This window comes from Mandrillus leucophaeus, unplaced genomic scaffold (genome assembly GCF_000951045.1).
Source record: "Mandrillus leucophaeus isolate KB7577 unplaced genomic scaffold, Mleu.le_1.0 Scaffold900, whole genome shotgun sequence".
Taxonomy (NCBI): domain Eukaryota; kingdom Metazoa; phylum Chordata; class Mammalia; order Primates; family Cercopithecidae; genus Mandrillus; species Mandrillus leucophaeus.
In genome coordinates, this window is record NW_012109809.1 from 947557 (window position 1) to 971244 (window position 23688).

Below are 23688 nucleotides of genomic sequence, written 5' to 3' on the forward strand. Positions count from 1 at the left end.
GATTAGAGTAAGAAATTTCACTTTCAATATATAAGGATTGAAAGGACCTCATCTAACCTTAGGTAGAGGCTCCACTTAGTATCACCTCTAATTGATGGTCTGAAATACTAGACATAAGTAGAGTCTCTTCCCCATCAGCAGTCTGACCAAGTGATACAGGACACTTAAAATGTGGTAAGCATTGAGACTGTGACATGCCTTCAATAGTGTTGGCCTCAGTTTTAGAATTAACATGGAATCCTGCTACAGAAATGATATATATTATTGTGACAAGTACCACTGAAGCTCACAAAAGGAAAAGATAAAAAGACGACAAGCAACTGAGAAGAAACAAGGCTCTTAAAAGTAAAAAGGACTTGACAAATGGGAATTATCATACTTCTGTGGATGCAAAAGTTTGGTAGGCAGAGGTTAGTACAGTTTAATGTAACTTCTTGTGAGCTGTCCTTTGCCTGAAAATATGGCTCTGATCCTATCTACAGCATTATATTCCAAATCTCCTTTGATTTAGAGATTCTCCTTAATATTTTCATAGCTATATCTGAAAAGCACAGTTAATTCTTCAGACACTCAGGCTTACGATAATACTCTCATACTGTGGAATACAGAACTAATCTTCCTTCTATTTTTAAATAGGCCCATTAGGCTCTTGTTCCTACTGTCATAAGGATTCCACTTTGTCTCCCAGGTTCCTACCTACACATGCCTCATTAAAATTCAACGTGCATTCAACTCCCAAAGACCTTAGTATTTGGAGGAGAAATACTTGTTATATCCAAAAGAAAAAGAGTACTTGAGAGAGAAAAAAGTGAAGCAAGGATCTCTGAGCGTTGACGGCTTTGTGATTTTTAATTTTTCCGCAGTTGTTTTGACTACCATTTGGAAAGCATTTCATTTCCAAGAAACACAATTTCCCAATTACTCCAGAGATCCTGTTAGAAAGGAAATGGGTGAAAATGCCTCAGAGCAGTGGCACAAACGACCCATTCCCTTCTTATTTTTAGTGTGCATTAGTAATCATTTCTAGATTCTAGCATCTCTCCTATACCTGCCACTGAAATACGTAACTGAAACCCGTAGTAATGATTTGTCCTTTGGTGATCAATTTCAGCAGCAGTCACAAGGCATTTTAAATGAACAGAGGCCCCATCCGCCCCTAAAGAGGCCCATCCGACAAGAAGGGACAACTGGAAGTCTTACCCTTGACGAAATGTATCTGGATGATGTAATAGACAGCACAGTATTTCCATTTTTTCTCCATTGTCTTCTGAACACCTTACACCAGCATTTCCGTAATGATCACTAAGTCAATTGATGTTTTCAAGCAAACCCCAGCCACCCACTTCGTGCTAAAAAAACCCAAATCTACCACACACGCCTGGGTCTGTTTATCACTTGGCAAGCCCCCAGGAAATGAAACGTAGACAGGAAAGTAATGTGGTTCAGGACTGAGTATAACCTTCAATAGAACAAGGTTGAAATTGTTCTCTGAAATCTGTATATCACCTTCTTTAAAAGACTTTTCAGTATCCAAAGAGTCTCTTATTCAGGATCTCTGTGTCAGTCAAGCAGCGTCTAAAATCTAAACAAAGGATATCACGCAGAGCAGTTGGCAATGTGCTTTTTATACATTTCTTTTCAAGAGCACAAAGTCATTTAACAAATGTGAGCTTGGTGTCTTTCATAATAGTTTTTCTGTTCAATCTTAAGATATGTTTTCTTTCCAGAATTGCCCTGGGGTGAAAGAACAAAGAATTAACACATTTAATTTTAATAAAATCTGAAAAGTAACAGGGAATAGTGTCAGCTATCAAACCAACTGTTATTGTCTCTCCTCTTGCAGGGAAATGCACATTTCCTGGGAGTGGAGGAGTGAGGGCTACTTTTCTACCCTTCGTCTGCGAAGGTTGGAAGTCAGATAGGGAGGTCTCCCACCGGGTTGGCTGGAGGCCATTTTTGCTCACCACGGAAGAGCTTATCCATGCCTAAGCCAAAGCAACGCAGTAACAATCAGAATCCAAAGGCAGAGAATTCCCACCTCAGTGAGCTATTAGGCTTATAACATCTGCCTAGTTACTTCTATTTACAGAGAACCGCAAACAAGTTTCAGGAAAGTGACCCCTTGGTAAAAATGTCTGGTTATTCGTAGAAGAACATGATGACTATTCCCTGTTATGATTCTCTGATTGATTTAATTGTATTAGTTTTTCAGCCTGAGATAAAATAGGCTGTCATCACCCTCCAACATTAAGAAAACAAGCATTAGGCTGAAGACTACCGTAAGTTTGATGGACAAAGAATAACTACAAATAAACATGTGTGTCTTCATACATACCGTATGCATGATTAAAATATACTGTGACCCTAACCTCATTACTAGGATATAGGTACCACCTAGCAAGACCAAAGACAAATGAAAAGGCCAATTGCAATCCTGAGATGGGAATTCTTTTCAGGTGAGGTGCAGATAATTTTGGTCAGGTTGTTATCATCTATACACCAATCTCTCCATGCAAGGACTTGTGGGGAATATGGACGATGCTAAGACACAAGGAAATGCTTTTGCCATTCAGGAGATTAAATTTAGATGGGAGAAGAGGGATTGTCATGTAAATAAATAACAGCTACTGTCTTCCTGGATGTCCAGACCACCCCCTATACCACCGCCGCAAATACTTGCCATGGTAATTGCCATACTTATTCAGTATTCCTCAGCTAATGATTTCTTGCAGAATTTAGAAGAGGTAGTTACTGCTTGCCTAGTCCAGTGCTCCCCAAACCTTTATTATCGCCCCTTCCCAACTTCCCATGAGTTTCAGGTCACTGGGGATATTGGGTCAGGTGGTGCTGACAGTGATTTTCCAGGGAAGGCTGGGGAACTCAAAGTCTTTGATAGAGGGGCAGGAAGAGACATAACTGCTCTGGGTAGCTACATCTCTTCCCATTGCCCCTGGAAATTCTGGTAAATCAAAATTATGAAGCATAGCAGCAGAAACAGTCCTGGAGATGCACTACGAAGATCCTGATTTGCACGTTGGCATCCCTATTAAATCGGGACACATTACAAGCCCAGAGAAGGGATTCTATGATCTCGTTCCGTTTTTCATAATTAAGAGGAATTTACCTAATAGAAACCAATGCAAATCTACATTTATCGAATTCTCTAAGAACAATACCCTCTTTGGGGTATTTAGACTTCTCCTATCTATTATTGTATTAAAGTGAAGTAATTGTTCCAAAAAAGTCTGTAAACTCAGAAACATGGAAATGGTTGTTTATTTTCCAGTGCTACAGACTTACTTTCAGCAGAATTCTTGCCTCTCATTGGGGCTGGGCTACCTGAGCCATGCATTTAGTGGCTATGTGACAAATCTGTCCTCTGGGTATTGTTCAGGGCTTAGTTCATGATTCTTATATCTAGAAAATTCTATGGCCTGAAGACATCAGATTTAGCTAATTTTGCTTTGGGACCCAACCAGGTTCTGAGAGTATAACAATTTCAGATGTGCGGCCACAGAATATTAACTGAATGCTTTCACATCGGGTGTCCTGTAGCTGCAAGACCCAGGCGACAGCCCCTCCATGGCTCTTTGCATGCAGCAGGTGGCAGCAACACTCCGCCGACTGGCACGGCTATCCCAGGTGATGGGAATTGCCCCCACCGCCTTTCAATCCCGGTAATATTTTCTAAAGGCTCTTTCAGCATGGGGATAGACAGGCATTCTCTATACTTAAAAATAACTCTTCTATGGAAGTCATGTCAATCTCTTCTATTATCCTCCCTACTCACCATATCCCAATTGCACAGGGTTTCTTCTGCCTTATAGTCTGCTGCACATAAGGAGAAAACAGAAGCAAGTCAGTTTCACACACAAAAAGAAATCGTGATCTTCTTGAACTGCAGAGGCAAATTCAATTATTTACAAAGAGAAGCAGGAACACACATTATTTCTGCTAAAGGCAAGCCATGATTGTGTGTTTTGGACAAACTTTTTAAATGCTCTAGCTAAACATACTCAATGAGAAAAGGACATTTTCAGAAACAGGAAGTTGTGCAAAAGGTAAACTTACTTTTGTGGTTTTCATAATGGTTAACTCAAATATTACTTACTTATCGTTAAACACTTACTAAAAAGAAAAATGGGGAGTGTTATACTTTTGCATGTTTTCCAAAATGCTTAGAAAACATGATGGTTAAAGTTTCAGTTAATTAAAAAATACTTACTGTGTGGCACTTCTTAAGGGATTCCTGAAGAGGCATAGTTTTAGATAATTTTAAAATACCAAAGATAAAATATAACCCTCAGTCTTAAGGCAGTTACCATTTAGCTGGGAGGAAGCATCCATGTTCACTAAAAAAGTCAAGTAGCATAAAATACATTCCAACCGAGTTGGTAGGACAGGACTTTAGCAGGGGGGGGAGTTATCTTAGGGGTTGAGTGGGCCAACAGCATCTGAAGTGTGGAATCTAAACTTGGCTTTATAGGAGTCAGACTGGTAGAAACTGCAAGGTAAGTGATTCCAGGCAGAAGAAACAGGAAGAGCCAGCACTTGATAGTGTTGAAGTTCAAGGTCATTTATTCAGTGGGCTATTCTGGTTTAGCAGAGGCTGTATTAGGGGACTTGGGGCAGCCAAAGCTGTCCAAGAGCTTTGAATTCTAGGCTAAAGGGTGTGGGTTTTCTTCTCATGTCAGAGAGACTCCCTAAAGAGATTTCAGCATATGAGTCATATATTTAAAGTAACATTTTAAAAGGATAAATTGGGTGGGCATGTGTGAAATGAATGGAAGAAAGGAGAGCAGAGAAACAGAAGACCTGTTAGGAGTTTATGTTTCTTTGGGCACTTTAGGATGAGAATGGGCTGACTGGCATGGCAAAGCATGATGAAAGCAAGGTCATTACCAACAAAGAGGCTGTAAGGTGAGATGTAGGATTGAGCATGGAATCAAAATCTCCTATAAAGTTTCATGCCTCAAAATTAGGAAAAAGGGAAAACTAAAGGAGTTGGATTTCCACTGGAAGAACCACCCTAATCGAGGAGCTGTTATTAAATGATCAATAGATTTTTGATGGATGTGAAAGATAACCTATTATGGCACAGTTGGCAGTCCTGCCTGCATCAGAGTACAGTTCTTTTGGGTTTCCTCAGCTTTCCTGAGTTTAATGAGTTAGCATGTAATGAAAAAGAGTTTCATGAGACTTTCAGCATAGCAATCTGTTTTATCACCACTATTTTCACCATGCTCAATTCCATCCATGAAAGACTAATTTTAGTTTAATACATTTTTTCAGTTACAACATCAGTATCTGCTCATTACATGAAACCATTTTAAGTGGATAAGAAAGAAAATTTAAATGGATAAGAAAGAATTCTAACTGCCCAAAGACTACCAAGACCTATATGTTGTATTTTTGTCTAGATTTCTTCATAAACACACATATATATAAAGAAAATAAATTTTTACCACATGTATGTTAAAAATTCATTTTATAGATGTACAAAAAATAATTTTAGGTAAGAGATATATATATGTAAATTTCACCTAACATTTTATTTTCAGAAATAAAATTATATAATTCAATTGGATAATTATAGTAAATAATCTTTGAGTATTTATTTTGAGTAGCAAACTGAAACAAGGAGAGAGAGACAGAGAGAAACGGAGGCAGAGATATTTTAATATCGCGAAAGCCCTGGCAATTTAATAACTCAGTAATCATAATGTTGACTTTTTCAGAAATACATTGAAGAAACCATTCATATTTCCAAAGTTAAGTTAGCATAGCCAGAATTAGAAGAAATATTTTAAGTTCTACATTCTACCTGGGTGGAAAACATTAAAATTTATTAAAATGTCTCTTCATAGTCAATGAAGAAAGAAAGAACACCTTGAAAAACTGAGAAGGGTTGCAATTGATTTTATAGCTTAAAAATAGATAGTGTGGAGCAAAATCACGTACTGTGGCTCTTTGATAGACTGCGACAATAATATTCTTAATCACATTGTAGTTTTACAACTATAGTTCACATAGAAATTGTCGTGTTTCTGTACTTAGTGGAAACGATAGGCTAGGTAAGGTCAGCCAAGGACTGAATTACCCCCTCTGTCCCCTGTTATTTCCCCCAATAATTTCCTTTTAAATGGAGTCCTGCATTTGAGGATAAGAGTGAAAGAAATAGGGCATGCAGAAGTGCAAGAGGGGGAGGGAGACAGAGTAAGAGAGAGAGAGAGAAAGAGAAAGCACACTTTTGTATTTGTTGCTTTTAGTAATGGTATAGCTCAATACAACCTCAATTAAATAATATTATCAGGGAATAGGAGATTGTGATTAATAGCATTTCCTGGCAATTGAGAGCCAAACCAAATTCTTTTCTTGGAAGAGGTGGGGTTGTAACGGGGAGGAGAAGTAATTAGGATAGAAATTAGTCCTTGTTGGTGAACATCTTTTAAAAATGCATTGTTTCACATTTCTGGCTCAATGAAAACCTTATCATGAATATAATTTTATTTCAAGATTGAAGATCTTACAGAGACCAGGGACGTTGTTCTGAACCACAGTCTCCAGAAAGTAACTGTAACAAACAAGAAGATAGTTGTGCATAAAAATATGCTCCTTCCTTCAGAAAAGAAGTCTAACTTTGTAAAGATTTGCCTGTTTTGTGAAAGTGTTCAAAGCTGACGCATGAGCATGCTTGCACACATAGATTTTCTATTTCCTACCAAAACCTATAGAATGTTGGAGTTGGAAGAAACGGTATTGGTCATTTAGCATAGACTGAGCCCTTTATTTTACAGATGAAGAAAATGACACCCGAAGAGGTAAAATGTCCTGCCGAAGATCAAAGGGTCTCTTATAAAAAATCCTGTGCTAGTTACAATGAGTCTTTTATACTATTAACCAATACATTGAGCTTCATAACATATTCAATAATAAAACCAATTATTCCTCAATTTAAAATGCAAATTGTCTCTAATATTTTGACAAATAAGAAGCAATCCAAAAAGCATACATTTTTTTTTCATTCCCATGACATTCCTCTTGACAAAACTACACCTGTATGTCACAGAGGAAAAAATAAAGATTTATAGATATTCAACTATACACACACACACGCACACAAAATAGATTTTTATCTCAATTTTATATATATAAAATATATATAAATATATATATTTATATATAATAATATATATATATATATTTGAGAAGTTTTTGTTGTGTATTTGTTTGTTCTCTTGCTTGTTTTTAAATTTAATTTCCTGGAGAAATTCTGACTGACTCTGGGTAAAACCAAGCATGCTATTTTTTAATTAAAGGTATTGAATTAGCTTCATTCCGGTGTTATATAACTCAGCATCAATTTTACTTTATTTTCACTGGTCTTTAGTCATTTATTATTCCCTTTGGTTTTGCTCAGGGAAGATACTATAGGTATCATATTTACATCTCCAAACTCTCTTTCTCTTTTGAGGCTCTCCTCTATCTCCAATATACATGACTGTGACTTAATGGGGAAGCTTCTCTAATTACCCAGCACCTAGTGAGGAAGGCCACATTTACAGGGGTACTAGAGGAGGGTGGAGACAAATAAACTGTAGAAAATTCTCTGTGTGGAGGTTTCTTTTAAGCAAGCTGAAGATCCTCAAAGCTCATTTTTTCTAAAAGTATGCCTTATTGCTTCAGAGAAAGTTAGAATCTACTTGGCATTAAGAGTATTTTATCAGTTTCACACTTTAGCCATGTAGAGCCATAGAACCTCAGGAGAATCAACTCCCTTATTTTATAAATCAGGATACTGGTGCCCAATGGTGGGAAATGCAGTCTGAATTCATAGTTATGTGTATTTAAAATATTGAAGTGTTTGGCTTTATCTTGACCTTTTTTTTCATAAAGAAATGAACATTAATCAGATCATGAGTGTTACTACTTACATGATGGTGAGTAAAAGTCCACAGAATGAGGTAGAAATTTGGGTGTTGGCAGTTAACTAGGCTCACTCTCCTGCAGAGTGATTCACAGCACACATAATTCAGATGTATCACTTGGTAAAATAAAATATCAAAGAACAATGTGTCAGGGGCCCTCGCTGTAAATGTCCAAGTTCCCCTTTTCTTATGTCTCTAGGGCATACGCATGCTTGACCAGAGCCAATGGCCCTAAAGGCCCCATGAGCCCCTGGCTACTTCTCTCTCCTTCACCCCATGCTCCTCCACTTATTACAACCCTCCTACTCTTTCCTTTCTGTCCCTCAAGCTCTCTGTGCCTAGCCAACCCCAGGGCCTTTGCATTTGCTCTGCTTGGAATACTCTTCCATAGGCTACATACATGAATGTTTTCTCTCGTTCTGTGGTTGTTCAAATGTCCTCACCACAAAGAGGCCTTTCCTGAATTTCATGGCTATCTAAAGGAGCCCTGCCATGGGTCTCTGTCACAGCAGCAGCTGTATTTTTTCCACAGGGCTTATTCGCATGAGACGTTAAGTTGCTTACTATTATTTTTATTATTATTATTTTGGTATATTGGCACTTTCCACTGGACTGTAAGCCTGGGAAGGACAGGAGCTTTATGTATTAGTCACTTCTTGACTCACCAAACATTCTCGCAACCCACCATTAAAGATGGGAAAAGATCAAAGTGGTTTTCCTACTCCCTTGCACAGTCAGTCAGCACTTCACTTCTGACACCAGCTGTCTGGGGGTTTTCCTCCACACACCAAGCAGTTTTTCAATTTTCTAGCCGACACCAACTGGATGTCCTATAATTTTATTCAGATGCATATCTACCTAGATATAGTGTCACTCTCACAGATTGAGGACTTAGTCCCAAAAGACTGTCCCTCACTGCAGATGTCAGTTACAAGTCCCAGCTTGTGACCTGTGCTCTTGATGACTGGCTTTAGTTCAGGGTTTCCATGATCCCCTTCTCAGGTTCATCTAATTTGCTAGGGTAACTCACAGAACTCAGTGAAACAGTTCACTTATGTTTACCCATGTAAATAATGTTATAAAGAATGCAGATGAGCAGCCAGATGGAAAAGATGCATAAGGCAAGGTATGTGGAAGGGTGCGGGGCTTCTGCGCCCTCTCCAGGTGCTCTGCTCTCCCAGCACCTTCACCTGTTCGGCAATATGGAAGCTCCCCAAGCCCAGTCCTTTTGGTTTTAATGGAGGCTTTATTACAATCATAGGCATGATTGATTAAATTATTGGCCATTGGTGACCAACTCAACCTCAACCTTCAGGCCCCCTCCCCTCCTCAGAGGTCAGGGTGTGGGGCTGAAAGTTTCAACTTTCTAATCACATGGTTGGTTCCCCGGTAACCAGCCTCCCATCCTGAGGCTATCCTAGAGTCCCCAGTCATCAGTCATCTTGCTGCATACACAAAGACATCTATCACTTAAGAGGCTCCAAGAGTTTCAGGGGTTGTGTGCCAGGAACCGGGGGCAGAGACCAAATACATAATCATTACATCACAATATCACACAAACCTTTTCAATCCAGCTGTCATGGGTCCAACAGGCTGCTCAAATATAAGCCTGAAAGCACCTCTCCTCAGCTGCCCTAAATATCTCTTACTTTCTGACTTGGTAATCTCTGGCCCTTCAGTGAGGGGAGGGGGATAGGTGGGGGTGGAGGCCTCATTCCACTCATCCGTGCATACACATGCGTGACTTTGGAAGTGCAGGGAGTCAACACCTCATGGGGCAACCTTTGACCAATGGGGAACAGGAGCTTGTGTTGCTCAGGTGAAAGATTCTAAGGTGCATTCTACACAGATCCTAAGAAAGTGCCCAGAGGGACCCAGACAACAGTGGATCATAGTGTAAGCTGCTTGATATTGCACCCTTGCATTGACTTTCCCTCCTTCCCTGTTTCATTCTTTTTTACCCCCACTCCTCTTCCATGGGATTACATCCCAAAGTAACTGTAGGCAGGCCCTTGTCTCAGGCTGTGCTTTTGTGGAGAATGCATGCTAAGGCTGTCTGATCACTCCACTGCTCTATTCTTAGCCCCTAGAATGGTATTGAGCACATAATAGATACTACATGAATATTTTTTGCTGAAACTCTCTTGAGTAAGTAAATCCATTTCCCATCAATAGAAACAATACAGCATACTCATTTCACAAGGTCCACAAAATTGAAATAAACTAGTCAGAGTTCTAAAAACAGATACATTCTTAATTCTGCTGAGTGTCTCAACAAATACTGAGCTCCACTTAAATGTCAGGCACTAGGATTGATCTGTACGGGAGACAAAGATAAATAATCTCTCTTCTTCCATGATATGATCTCAGCGTTATCAAGAGGAGGGGTGCCTACAGTAGCGATGAGCAGTTCAAGGAGCCCATTAGATCTGCCAGCAATTATTACCTGTAGGTCTCCTGTGGAGTATGTAAGATGAAGGAAATTAGCAGCACATAAAAAAGCAGACAATATTTGCCCTGCCAGAGAGAATATAAATCTTAAGACATTTTATGACTGGCTTTCCAAGTGCTCAAATCAACTGTAGAAAATAGAGAAATTCTTGTTACCTAAGGGATGGAATTCAATAGCAGTACTTAAGATAGATAAAAATAAGGATGACAAATTTATCTCTACCAATGACAAGATTCTTTCTTTTTGAAAGCCAGAGGGTTAAAGGATCTAAAGCTATAACTATGGGAAAATAAGTATTATAAAATCCAAGTCTCTTACATATAGGCACATAATATTACAAAATCTCAGAAAAGCTGCAATACAACTTTTGCTGTCACTAGTGGCTTAGCATTGACTGAAGTCATTGCTCCCTGCGAGCTAAATTACCCCAGAGTTGACAAGCCAGTCTAGTCTCAGTGGAAAACAGAAGGCACACTCAAAAGTGATAATTGAATAGAGTTTAGTATAGGGGCTATTTATAAAGATGTAGTAGGGCTTAGGGGAGACCAGGGCAGCGTAGTTCTTAGGGATTAGCAACATTGGGAAGTCACTTTCTTTCCTATGACTGAAGGGAAATGAGAGACAGCCACCAGTGAGGGTAGCTAAAGGGAGAGAGCCTCCCAACAGGAACTGTGGCCTTCAGCATGGATGTGTAGCCAAACCTTGGCAACCACTCCAGTGGAAACCTAGGGATATAAGTATCTCAATGCCACTCTCCCTCCCACTGAGGGTTTTAAGAATACAAATTTTATGTAGCGATTAAATGGTATAAGATGTTGTATTAGTTTTCTAGGACTGCTGTCGCAAAGTGCCACAAGTTTGGTGGCTTAAAATAAAATAAATTCAGTTTCTCACAATTATGAAGACTAGGTCCAAAATCAAGGTGTTAGCAGAGCTATGCTTCTTCCAAAGGCTCTAGGGGACAAATTGTTCCTTGGCTTTTCCAGCTTCTGGGGCTCTGAGCTTCATTCCAGTTATTTCAGTCTTCTCATGGACTTCTCCTCTTTTCCCTGTGTCATCTCCTCTTCTGTTTCTTATAAGGACATTAGTCATTGGATTTAAGGCCCACCCCATTGATTCAGGAGGATCTCTTCTTGAGATCCTTAATTTAATTACGTCTGCAAAAATCCTTTTTCCAAATTAGATCATATTTACAGGTGCCTTTTGCATATATCTTGGGTCACAATTTGGCCCACTAAAGATATAATGAAGTAAAATATTTTCAGAAAATTAAGCATGCTATCAACACTGAGAAAACTGGAGGTGTGTAGTGGATATTGTGGTGCACTGTCCCACTTCCCCATTCAGGACTGAAGCACTAATTTTTTCTGCTGCTGGGAGTATTGCCTGCTGATGGCTCATAGCTGTATCACTCTCCAAGAATTTCCTTAATCTAAAGAAAGCTGCCTCTCTAAGTTTTTGCTTTCTCCCTAGGAACAGCACACAGGTAGTGAGTGGATAATGAAGGGGGATGCACAAAGGTCTGGCTTTGTGCCTCAGTTCTCGATAACTCTGAAGGGACATCCCAGCTCTAGAGCTCTCTTGTGGGAAGGGCTGAGGCTTCTGTTGCAACTTTATTGGAAGGCAACTTCTCCTTCTATCCCCTCTTGCTTCCCTCATTCCCTTGTAGGTGTTGTTCTCAAGAGCACTTCTTGATAAAGCTTTTGTAGGCAAATTTCACCACAGTGTCTGTTTTCCAGGGCCTTGATTTAAGACATGCTCCCACATGAGATCAATAATCTAAGTAGCTCAGAAGGAGGCTTTTTGGAGAACCATCCTCCCAATGCGTAAACAAAATAAGCTTTATTCTCTATTGTGGGCTCTCTGTCTCACTATCGCCCCTGTGATAAGAAACATGAGGTAAGAAGTTAAACACAAAAACTAGAAAGACGAAAACCTTTTCAAAATAGAAGTAATATTTTTCAAGAATTGGACAGAAGGCTAAGTGGATTGTTAGTGGGTATTGAGAAATTAAACCGAGATCTTATTGTGTCATAAAAGATTTGAGAATGTATTTTTAAACAGAAAATGAAAGTCAAAAGTCATGGATATTGAGAAAAGAAATTAAGAAAAAATATCTAAGTGTGGCTAAAGAAAAAGGAACATGGACTAAACGTAAAAAAATAATGAATCCATAGCAATCTTGGGATTGCACAAGTTTCCCACAGTGTCAAATCCTCTCTTTTGACAGTGGAGACAAGCAGTGTGGAGTCTTCCTCCTCAGTGATTTGCACCAACAACAGCCAACTTTTCAAAAGGAGTGGTTTCTCAGTGACCTCTAAGCAGCAGAGACTAAGCAGCATCCAGCCTGGCCTCCAGACACTTCCTGTCTGTACTCCCAGTAGAAGTCATTCGTAGAAAGGCATCAAAAGCCTCTCCACTGTGGCTTGTTTTGCCGTGTCAGAATCCAAAATCATTTTTGAAAATCAAACTTAAAACTTTAAAGATATATATATAAAAAAAAAAAACCTGTGCTAATTTGGGCTGTTCAGTACAGAGAAAATCTTGTACAGAACATGGATCCATGGCATATCAGATATGCTTTGGTTCTTGGCTCTGCCATTTTCTAACTGTGGCCTTACACAAGATGCTATATCAGGAGAACCTGCCCGCAATATTTCAACGTAGGTTCTTTCTATTTTCCATAAGTGTTGACTGGCTGAGAAACAAAGGCAAAGAGAGGAATTTTACAGCGGGGCTGCTGGGGGTGACATCACATATCGGTAGGACCATGATGCCCACCCAAGCCTCAAAACCAGCAGGTTTTTATTAAAGATTTCAAAAGAGGAGGGGATGTACGAACAGGGAGTAGGTCACAAAGAACACATGCTTCAGAGGGCAAAAATGTGGAACAAAGATCACATGCTTCTGAGGAAACAGGACAAAGGGCTAAAGGCAGAACTTCTCATAAGGGTCTATGTTCAGTGATGCACGTATTGTCTTGATAAACATCTTAACAGAAAACGAGGTTCGAGAGCACAGAATCAGTCTGACCAAAAATTTACCAGAATGGAGTTTCCCAATCCTAGTAAGCCTGAGGGTACTGCAGGAGACCAGGGCATATCTCAGTCCTTATCTCAACTGCATAAGACAGACATTCCCAGAGCAGCCATTTATAGACCTCCCTCCAGGAAGGAATTCCTTTCCCAGAGTATTAATATCAATAATTCTTACTAGGAAAAGAATTTAGTGATATCTTCTCTACTTGCACATCCATTTATAGGCTCTCTGCAAGAAGAAAAATACGGCTTTTTTTGCCTGACCCCGCAGTCAGACCTTATGATTGTCTTCCCTTGTTCTCTAAAAATTGCTGTTATTCTGTTCTTTTTCAAGGTGCACTGATTTTCATATTGTTCAAACACACATGTTTTACCATTAGTTTGTACAGTTAACACAATTTTCATAGTGGTCCTGAGGTGACATACATCCTCAGCTTAGAAAGATAACAAGATTAAGAGATTGAAGTAAGACAAGTGTAAGAAATTATAAAAGTATTATTTGGGAACTGATAAATGTCCATGAAATCTTCACAATTTATGTTCCTCTGCTGTGGCTCCAGCTGGTCCCTCTGTTCAGGGTCCCTGACTTCCCACAACATCTCTCCCTATCTTTTTATACAGATGTGCCATGGCGATGAAGGCTTGTTCGTTCTCTTAGTTTTGATGCAGGATTCTTCGACTGGTCTGGCATACTAAAAACAAGCTGATTGAACAGAGAAACATAATTCCAAAATTTACTACAGTGGAGCCCCCAACAGACTTAATCCAAGTCGTGGGGTTTAGTCCAGAAAGACTTTCTGCCACCTGATCTAATGCCTCAGCTCCAGGCACAATGGATAAATGAGCTTGAGAGGCTTCAAAATTTGTTTCTTTAATTTAGTTATGTCCAAGGATAAATTATCTTCCCTACCCAGAATGTGTCCTTTGACCATTTCCCATGAATGATCAGTCTTGTTGAAGGAATATGGTGTGATACAGAAATCAGAAGTATTCCAATCGCACTGCATTTGCATGTGATGTTTGAGACTCACTACCTGATCTCCAAGACAAATAACAGACTGTCTTAAATCATTAATTTGATTAGCTAATCTTTGATCAATGCCTTGTTGAGAATTCCACATTTGGGTGGAACTGGCTTGCCAGTCATTAACAAAATGAGCCGTTTGAATAGATTGGTGTAACGCCGGCAGTGGTGGCCAGTGCAGTGACTGTAATTAGGCCCATGATCACAGCGATTAAAGTGAAAACAAATCTCTTAAATCATTTGAGAATTCATTGTAATACTTCATTAATTAAATGTACTGAGGGGGAAGATTCCCAAGGTCTGGGTAAAGTTACCGGTATCCAGATTCCTTCTCGAGCTCGAATCAACATTACACTTTACCTGGAGTCAAAACAGGAGTTAACACAAGTGTATAAATGACAATTAAGGCATTAGACAGTTTGATTGTTCATCCAAATTTTGATATTTCCCACTAACAGCATGTAAGGAGGCTTAACACAACTTTGTATAGGAATAGTCAGATTGGAGGTAAACAAAGCAGAATGTTTGAATCTATGTTGATACTGAGGGAGAGGAGTGGCAGTGGCAACACCTGATGCTCTCCACTGTAAAGAAGCTATCTGAGGTGCCCGGGGATGCTGAAGAGGTAGAGGGGTATACTTGGGTCAAGAAGAATTATCATAATGCCAATCGGAGTCCCATAAAGGAGGATTGGCATCAAAAAGAGGAAAAGGGTTCAAAGGGGATTTATCATGGGGTTCAGAATCACAGATGCGAGGGGCAGTAGTGGGGACAACAGACAGAAAAGTTTCCCCTTCCCATACTTGCAGTCCTGACATGGCAATAGCCAGTTTCCAAAGTTCTGGGTGTTCTGGGCTCAGAATGGGGAACATCATACGAGGCCTTGCAGGGGTGGGTAGTGCTCTTATCTTCCCATTTTAAGGGAAAGAATGAGCTGAACCTCCTGTGCAAAGTAGGATGATGATTCTCATCTTCCCAATAAGAAATAAAATAAGTAGCCTCCAGGCATTCCCTCCTGCCAGAGGAGCAATTATTTTTTAAATAGCCCTTTGGTGCCCAGTCTGTTACTAAACTATGAATACTGCTGCATGTGAGTTAACACAGTCTTCCCAAATTAAAGTTTTAGATGGCCCCTCAAAATTTTTAGGACATGGTTTTCCTACAGGTTTATACTGAAAGCATGAGGTATCTCCTATTACTCCCCTTTTTATTTGTCTTAAAGGAGAAAGGGAGAGGCCAGAGACCAAATGTCCTCATTTCCTTTTAGCTAATCTCTCCGGAAGATAAACAGCCCAGACTCGAGTTTCTAGATGGACACTACCAAGTGCATGTCCGAGGCACAGAGGAGGGTATTTATAACCCACAGTAACATTAAATGCAGTGCCTTCTTCTCCTGGTTGAGCCGGGCCATGGTCATCTGTAGCTCCAGGCATCCATACATTATTGTTAGTATAGATTTCCACAGGAGCATCCATCCAGGTGAGAGGTCGAATAAGTGGAGGAAAAGGCACATAAGCCCAATAAGAATACTTTTGTGTAGCAGGTAAATCACTTTGAGGGGAAACTGGTGAGACAGAAAGTATAAGGAGGAGAATTATTAAATAAAACCTATTTAAGCAAGAACCAGTGCTGAAGGAGGAAGAGAAGAACAGAGGGATGTTATTTTCAGGCTAATAGAAATGGTGAGATTTTTAGGTTCATAAGGAGAAAAAAAAGGGAATTAGGAGAAGTGGGATTAGTTAGAGGGGTCTCCATTGCCATTAGGGAGGATTGAACCAGACCCATTTTGATTTGGCATGCCAATTTCTTAGGAGTTGGCACAGATCTCACCAGGTTTGAGGGTGGTCTCTGATGTGGACGTCTTTTCCCTGTGGTTTTCATTGTCAGTATTTACACAACGTTTAAGTCTTCTAGTGGGCACCCAGACCGGGGATTGATGATCTCCTGATGAAACACAAGCATACCATCTTTCCCATGTTAAAATTGTTCCAGGTTCCCAGGTATCGGTCTGGGAGATTTTCCATAACACTGGCTTGCCTTCATTTAGGGAGAATTTTTTGCCTGTATAATGTTCATCTGCAGTTAGAGTATTGTCTTTAGGAACATTTGAAAGTTTAAAGTAAACAATGCTAAATGTAATTGGGAGTGGGGAGTGGTTAAATTATGCTTTTGTTGCTCAGACTGTTTGGACAATTGAGTTTTTAAAGTGCGATTGGCCCATTCCACCATAGCCTGTCCCTGAGGAAGTAGTTTCCATTGATAACGAGTTGCAGGCTCTGGATTATTGATAGAGGGTACAGTAAAAGCAAATTTTTCACAATCTGATTTATGTAAAACAATATGAAAGAAACAGTTTTTAAGATCAATAACTATAAGAGGCCAATTTTTAGGTATTAAAGCAGGGGCAGTCGTGCCGTGTTGGACGGCTCCCATAGGTTTAATCACAGTATTAATGGCCCTTAAATCAGTTACCATCCTCCACTTGCCTGATTTTTTTTTTCTTTCTTTCTTTCTTTATTACTAGAAACACAGGAGAATTCCGGGGGAAAGAGGAAGTTCCACATTTCCAAGTTGTTAACTGTTCAGAAACCAATTGAGCTAAACCTCCAGTTTTTCTTTAGAGAGCAGCCACTGCTCAATCCAAACAGGTGTTTCAGATTTCCATTGTAAAGGAATAGGATTAGGAGGCATGGCAGTGACCGTCATCAAAAGGGATAACCTAAATCAGCCCTGTCTTCTTTTATAGTAACTTGAAGAGGTTTAGTAATTCCTTCATGTCTTGGACCAAGACCAAGTCTGGGAACAAACCCCATGTTTTCCATTATATGTTGACTGGGAGCACTATAAGAGTTACATGGAATATTAATTTTAGCTCCCCATTGTGCCAGCAAATCTCTACCCCCAAGATTAATGAGGATTGGCGTGATGTAAGGCTGAATTGTACCCTTTTGACCATCAGGGCCAGTGCACGACAAGATAAATGTGCTCTGGTGAACTTCATCAGCTTTTCCAACACCTACTAGTCCCATGTTAGCAGGATGTTTAAGCCAGGAGGAAGGCCATAAATTAGAGGAAATAATAGAAACATCTACCAGGCCCTCAAACTTTTTTCCTTGAATGTGTATGGTGCAGGTGGGCCATTGTTTAGAAATTACATTAATCCAATAAGCAGCTTTTTCACTGCCGGAGCCCATCCTAGGGCCCCATGTCTTATCTCCTTCATTTAAAACAATATTAGGTAGTAAAAGTAATTGAGCAATTGACTCACCAGCTAGAATGGGAACAGGAACTTTGGCAGACACCGTAAGTGTAATCTCATCAAGGAATCAGAATTAATGAGACCAGTATGAACTATGATACCTTCAGCAGAGGTGGATGCCCTGCCTAACACCAGACCCATGGAACCTTGAGGTAAAGGGCCAGTGACCCCCCGGGAGGACAATTAAAGGCAAAGAATTAGGTAGTAAATTTAGAGGAATGGTACTACAGAGATCGACCACCCCACCTCCTACTGTGGAGGTCTAATATTCCATTTTTAGGAAACCAAGGACAGTGTTCTTCTACTGCCCTGAATAGGGTGACCATATTTTCCATGGGCACTTGAACTCCTTCCTGTTTTAACAGGAATTTAATATAGCAGAGATAAGCATAATGTTTAGACTCCACGTGATCTTTAATTACCCCAGACAATACACAGACAACTCACCAATCGTCAGGGAGCTGAAAAAGCGTTTCTGTGGACTGGACCGATGAAAATTTCTCCACACCTACCAAAGGGAATCGGGTTCCCACATGTACTTAGGAAAAAGAAAACCATGTTGATGCACCAGGTATCAGGGGAACCCGCCCCCAATATTTCAGCATAGGTTCTTTCCATTTTCCATAAGTGTTGACTGGCTGAGAAATAAAGAGAAAGAGTACAAAGAGAGGAATTTTACAGCTGGGCTGCTGGGGGTGACATCACATATCAGTAGGACTGTGATGCCCACCCAAGTCTCAAAACCAGCAAGTTTTTATTAAGGATTTCAAAAGAGGAGGGGATGTACGAACAGGGAGTAGGTCACAAAGAACACATGCTTCAGAGGGCAAAAATGTGGAACAAAGATCACATGCTTCTGAGGAAACAGGACAAAGGGCTAAAGGCAGAACTTCTCATAAGGGTCTATGTTCAGTGGTGCACGTATTGTCTTGATAAACATCTTAACAGAAAACAGGGTTCGAGGGCAGAGAACCAGTCTGACCAAAAATTTACCAGAATGGAGTTTCCCAATCCTAGTAAGCCTGAGGGTACTGCAGAAGACCAGGGCATATCTCAGTCCTTATCTGAACTGCATAGGACAGACATTCCCAGAGCAGCTGTTTATAGACCTCCCTCCAGGAAGGAATTCCTTTCCCAGGGTATTCATAGCAATATTCCTCATTAGGAAAAGAATTTAGCGATATCTTCCCTACTTGCACGTCTGTTTATAGGCTCTCTGCAAGAAGAAAAATACGGCTTTTTTTTGCCCCACCCTGCAGGCAGTCAGACCTTATGATTGTCTTCCCTTGTTCTCTAAAAATTGCTTTTATTCTGTTCTTTTTCAAAGTGTACTTATTTCATAGTGTTCAAGCATACATGTTTTACCATCAATTTGTACAGTTAACACAATTATCATAGTGGTCCTGAGGTTATGTACATCCTCAACTTATGAAGATAACAGGGTTAAGAGATTAAATTATAATTAGATTATAAAGTATTATTTGGGAACTGATAATTGTCCATGAAATTTTCACAATTTATGTTCCTTTGCCATGGCTCCAGCCAGTCCCTCCGTTTGGGGGCCCTGACTTCCCACAACAATGCTAAATCTCTCTAAGCTTCTGTGTTCTGGCATCTCTTAAATGGCTTTGTATGAAGACTGATGACATGTAAAGTGCCTGGCATCCAAGTAAGCCAGGGGCAAAACAAGCTATTCTTAGCATAAAATGCATAGTTCTTTTTGTTTTTCTAATGATAACAACAACTTTTGACCAAAACGTTATTTTACATGAATTGCCTAATTCTTTCCTTGATGAAAACAAATGCGAATTTATTTTTCTTTCCCTGTGTCAACTGTACAGATTCAAAAGAGCTGAAGAAGAGTGATCTATATTCTGGTTAGTGCCATCCACCATTAACCAAAGTTCCCAGCTTTGCTTTGGATCCTTAAGACAGAGAGTGATATATGGAGCAAAAGGTCGTCAAAGAGAGTGATTTTCACGCAAGGATTTGAGCTCATATTATGAACAATTTAGAAACTCACCTTTTGCCCTAAGGAAGAAGTTGGGGAAATGGCAAAAGTGGCAGAACACTGCAATGTCATCTTTCTAAGCAATGTTATGTATAGGGTACGATTAGGAGCTTAGAATTTGGGTGGAAACAAACTTTAGCTTAGTATCTAGGATTTACCCGGCTTTTAGTTGAATGATCTTGGTCAAGTAACTTAAATTCTTTCAGCTTAATTTCCTTACATATAAAATTATGGTAATGACAACGCCTTCCTTCAAGACTGCTGTGAAAATTCAAAGGGATTACATATGTGGAAGTTTCTGGTGTAGCATCTGGCCCATAGTACAGCTAACAAAGTCACAATAATGCTAAGAAAAGTAAGAAGCAAGAGAGAGGAGTCAAGGGAAGGAAGGCAGTTTCTACATATAGCTCTCCTCTAACTCAGTGATGTTGGGTAGATAGGTCATTTAACTTTTCTGGGCTTGCATTTCCTCATTAGTAAAATGGTAAACTGCTAAAGATTACATAAATGAAAATGGTCTTCTAGTTCATTGATTCAAGACGAGTTTAGTAGTCATCACCAAATGACTTGGCCTGACATTAAGTTATAAAATATAAGATTTCCATGAAATATATAGAAAATGATAGGCCATGTAAAACAGAAAATTACAATAAATTATATGAGTAAATATCTTAGTTTTGGCAGATGTAGCCTATAATCCCTTAATGCATTTTTTCTCCCTGAACTAAGGAGGCCTTTTCAATGATCCTTAAAATATCAATGCTGCAGTAAATTAATCACAGCCTGCTGCTGTGATTGGATTAATGGGAAGATCTTGCTAGGGCTTACATAAAAGCCTAAAGTAAATAGCTACCCAATACACAGATCTACTGGTTTGGGCACAGAAATGCTATAAAAATATTAATAAATCCATCTGCTTAAAAAAACAAAAACTCTTGCTAAACAAGAAGAAGCTGAAACTTCAGATTCTCTGTCCTTTTGCCCCCTTATCAATTTTGTTCAAATCAAATTTAAGTTTTATTAAAAGCATAGATCCCATGGAAGTCATAAGAAAGTTAGCATCTGCCTCAGTTGCTTCCTGGAGTGATGACGACTCTAGACTCTTTAACATACATCAAATAAATGTCTAAATTTTCATCAAATTCACTGTGAATTTAAATTAGCCACAGAACATTCAACATTGTAATCTTTTAAGCTAAGCTTGAGAAAGTCTCTTATGCTTCCACTGTAATAGAAGGAAAGTTGCAGCTAAGAAACTGAGTCCCCACTAATTTGTAAGATTCTAGATGTTCAGCATAAAAGTTCAGGGAATGATGAGTCAATATGCACTCAGAGGTTGCCATAATGCTCTGATTTATCATGTTTTACTTTCCTCACAAAGCAGGTGACAAAATGGGAATAAAGCCAGATGAATCTATTCTTATTAGATTGGGCCCATAATCTCATATTGGGTTTAGATACTGGATTTCCTGCCAGCTCCTTGTATTGTCCGCTTATTGCTTTCAAGGAAGCCAGCAATGGCCTGGGATAACAGTGTGTCTGTGGTATGAGACATCTTAAATGGATGACACAATTTCCCTGGGCTCTGCTGCCAGTGGAGTTCCCTAAGCAAGTTAGTGTTTATGTGCTGCTGATGTTTGTGGGCCAGACGGGAATGATCTTTGCCTAGAATAATGATATCATCAAAGAAAGTGGGAACACAAAGATAAATATTCTTACAGATGACATTTACTCAGGGACAGTATTGTCCATCTGAGTGAGGAGCTGTTTTCTTTTGGCTAAGAAAGGTTCAAAGATTCTTTCTGCACTGATTTTCCCTCTCATTTCCTCTTAGGTTGTTGTGAAGTACCCTTGCCTTTGACATATCCTTTATACCCAGTTGTGGGATATTCCTCTTTCCCACATCAAATATGACACATGCTCCCCAAATCCACATGTTGTAGACTTGGTCCTTTAATAATTTTCTGACATAAATTTGACTGTATGGCTCAAGGCTCCAGTGTGACAAAACAATAAAGCACTTTTTTTTTTCGTTTAAATTATACTTGAGCCTTGGTCTGGCTACTCTTCTTATAAATGTAAGTTTGATTATAAAAGTCATAATGTTTGCTGATAGGTTGAAAAAAAACAATATTTTTCATTAATTTGAATTTCAAAGACACATCTGACATGGATGCTGAGAAAACAAAAGGCAATCAAATCAGTATGAAACCTATATAATAGTAATGCTTTGTTAAAAACTGAAGTTCCTGGGGCTAGAAGTTGTGGATGGATAGGTAGGTAGAGAGAGGTGATGGGGCACCACATCCCTTAACCAGAAGATTCCTTCATCTCCCAGTAGCTCCTTCCAGGATTGCTGGTCCCCCTGGCATTAGCATCTGACTGTCCCCTCTGTCCAGCAGTGTCTTGCAAGACAAAGGCCAGCCTCACACCTGCTGTACTGGTCTTCACTTCTCTGTCCCAGCAATGCAACCACAAATCGATTGGGTAAAGCCCACCGGGCTGGAATGGAGATTGGCTCTTTCCTCTCCTGATACACTTTGCTCAGAAAGTGGGGCTTCTGTGGACCTTGGTCTGGCTTTCAAGGTAAGTCCAGGGCCGTGCTCTCTTGCCCCCATTCCTAACCCCATACACACTTCTGTGGCTAGCCTTTTCCCATCTTCTTTGTAGGTGATTCCACCTTCTACTCTTGGAATCTTAACCTTTCAGCAGTTCTGTTTTCTTTCTTCTCTCATTCTTTGTCTACACTCCCAACTTCATTTATCATTAGTAAGTTAAAATATGCAGTGCCAGGGGAGTGGTGTGCACAGAGGCCAAACTTCAAGTCACAAGACAAAGAGGGAGAGGATTCTTTGGAGGAAAAAAAAAAAAAGAGGATAAAAGATAGCAAGAGGGGGAGGCAGTTAAGTATTGTTGGGATGAGACGTTTTTCATAAGATAAAATTTATTTTAGGTTGTAGGAAGAAGATAGTGAAGAGGAAGAGATCAATAATTAAAGAAACAGGAAAAAACTCACAGGGAAGTATTTGGGAGATTAAGAGAGTGAGATAGATCACTGATGGAGTACGCAGACTGAACAAGGATGTGCTTGCTCTATAGTAGGGTGGTTATCAGAGAAATTACGGTAAAATTGGGATGTGGAGAGTAAGAAAGTTGAAGTTCTGACTTGAACCCCCAACCTTGTGTGTAAATAGAAGAGAAGATGGGTTATTTGTGAAAATCAGTGAGGAAGGAGCCCCAAGGAGAGTGGAACAGGGAATTTTGGGTCAGTGACTGGGAGGATGGTCACAGGAGGCAAAAAAAAAAAAAAAATTTTTTTTCTGAGCATAGGTGAGGGTGTGATTGAAGATGAAGGGCTGACTTTGGACTGGAATCAACAGTACCTGGTGTTAGGGAGCAAGATAGGAGAATGCTGGATAGGAGGCTGCAGCTTGGCCAGGTGGTGATGTTAGGAGGCTGAGGGGCCTAGGTACAAAAAGTTGAGTGAAGACAATTAAATATGCTGACAATGGGGTATATTGTAAAATATACTTAATTGCTTCCCCCTCTTGCTATCTCTCATTCTCTTTTTTTTGCTCTCCAAAGAATCTTCTCCCTCTTTGCCTTCTGACTTGAAGTTCAGTCTCTGTGCATATCACTCCTCTGGCACTGCATATTTGAACTATATGGAAAAAGAGAAACTAAAAAAGTGGCTGAGGAATGGTGAGAATAGGAGGTTTGGAGGGGACAAGAGAAGTAAGGAAGGAGGAGGTCAGCTTTCCCTCAATGCTTATGTATTGTTCTCTATTCTCATTAGTTTATCATTTCAGCCCAAATTTCACTAGTAGGTTAAAAGATGAGCACTTGTGTGAATAACATCCAATTTAGTAGTCAGCTGCTTCTTACCCCAACAGCGCAGTTGTTGTTCCAGACAACACCAACTTATATGGGAAAACAGACTTTTTTAGAGGGGAAATAACATGGTCTTTCTGAGTGG

General features: G+C 39.7%; 1 protein-coding gene across 1 annotated transcript in view; it reads right to left on the bottom strand.

Annotated features, from left to right (window-relative positions):
* CD96 (CD96 molecule) overlaps window positions 1-1431 on the bottom strand; it is a 113861-nt gene extending 112430 nt beyond the window's left edge. Inside the window, exon 1 of the mRNA XM_011969735.1 lies at window positions 1201-1431. Coding sequence (XP_011825125.1) covers window positions 1201-1261 — 61 coding nt within the window. The 5' untranslated portion in view covers window positions 1262-1431. The remainder of the gene's footprint in view (window positions 1-1200) is intronic.
* Between the last annotated feature and the right edge of the window lie 22257 nt (window positions 1432-23688).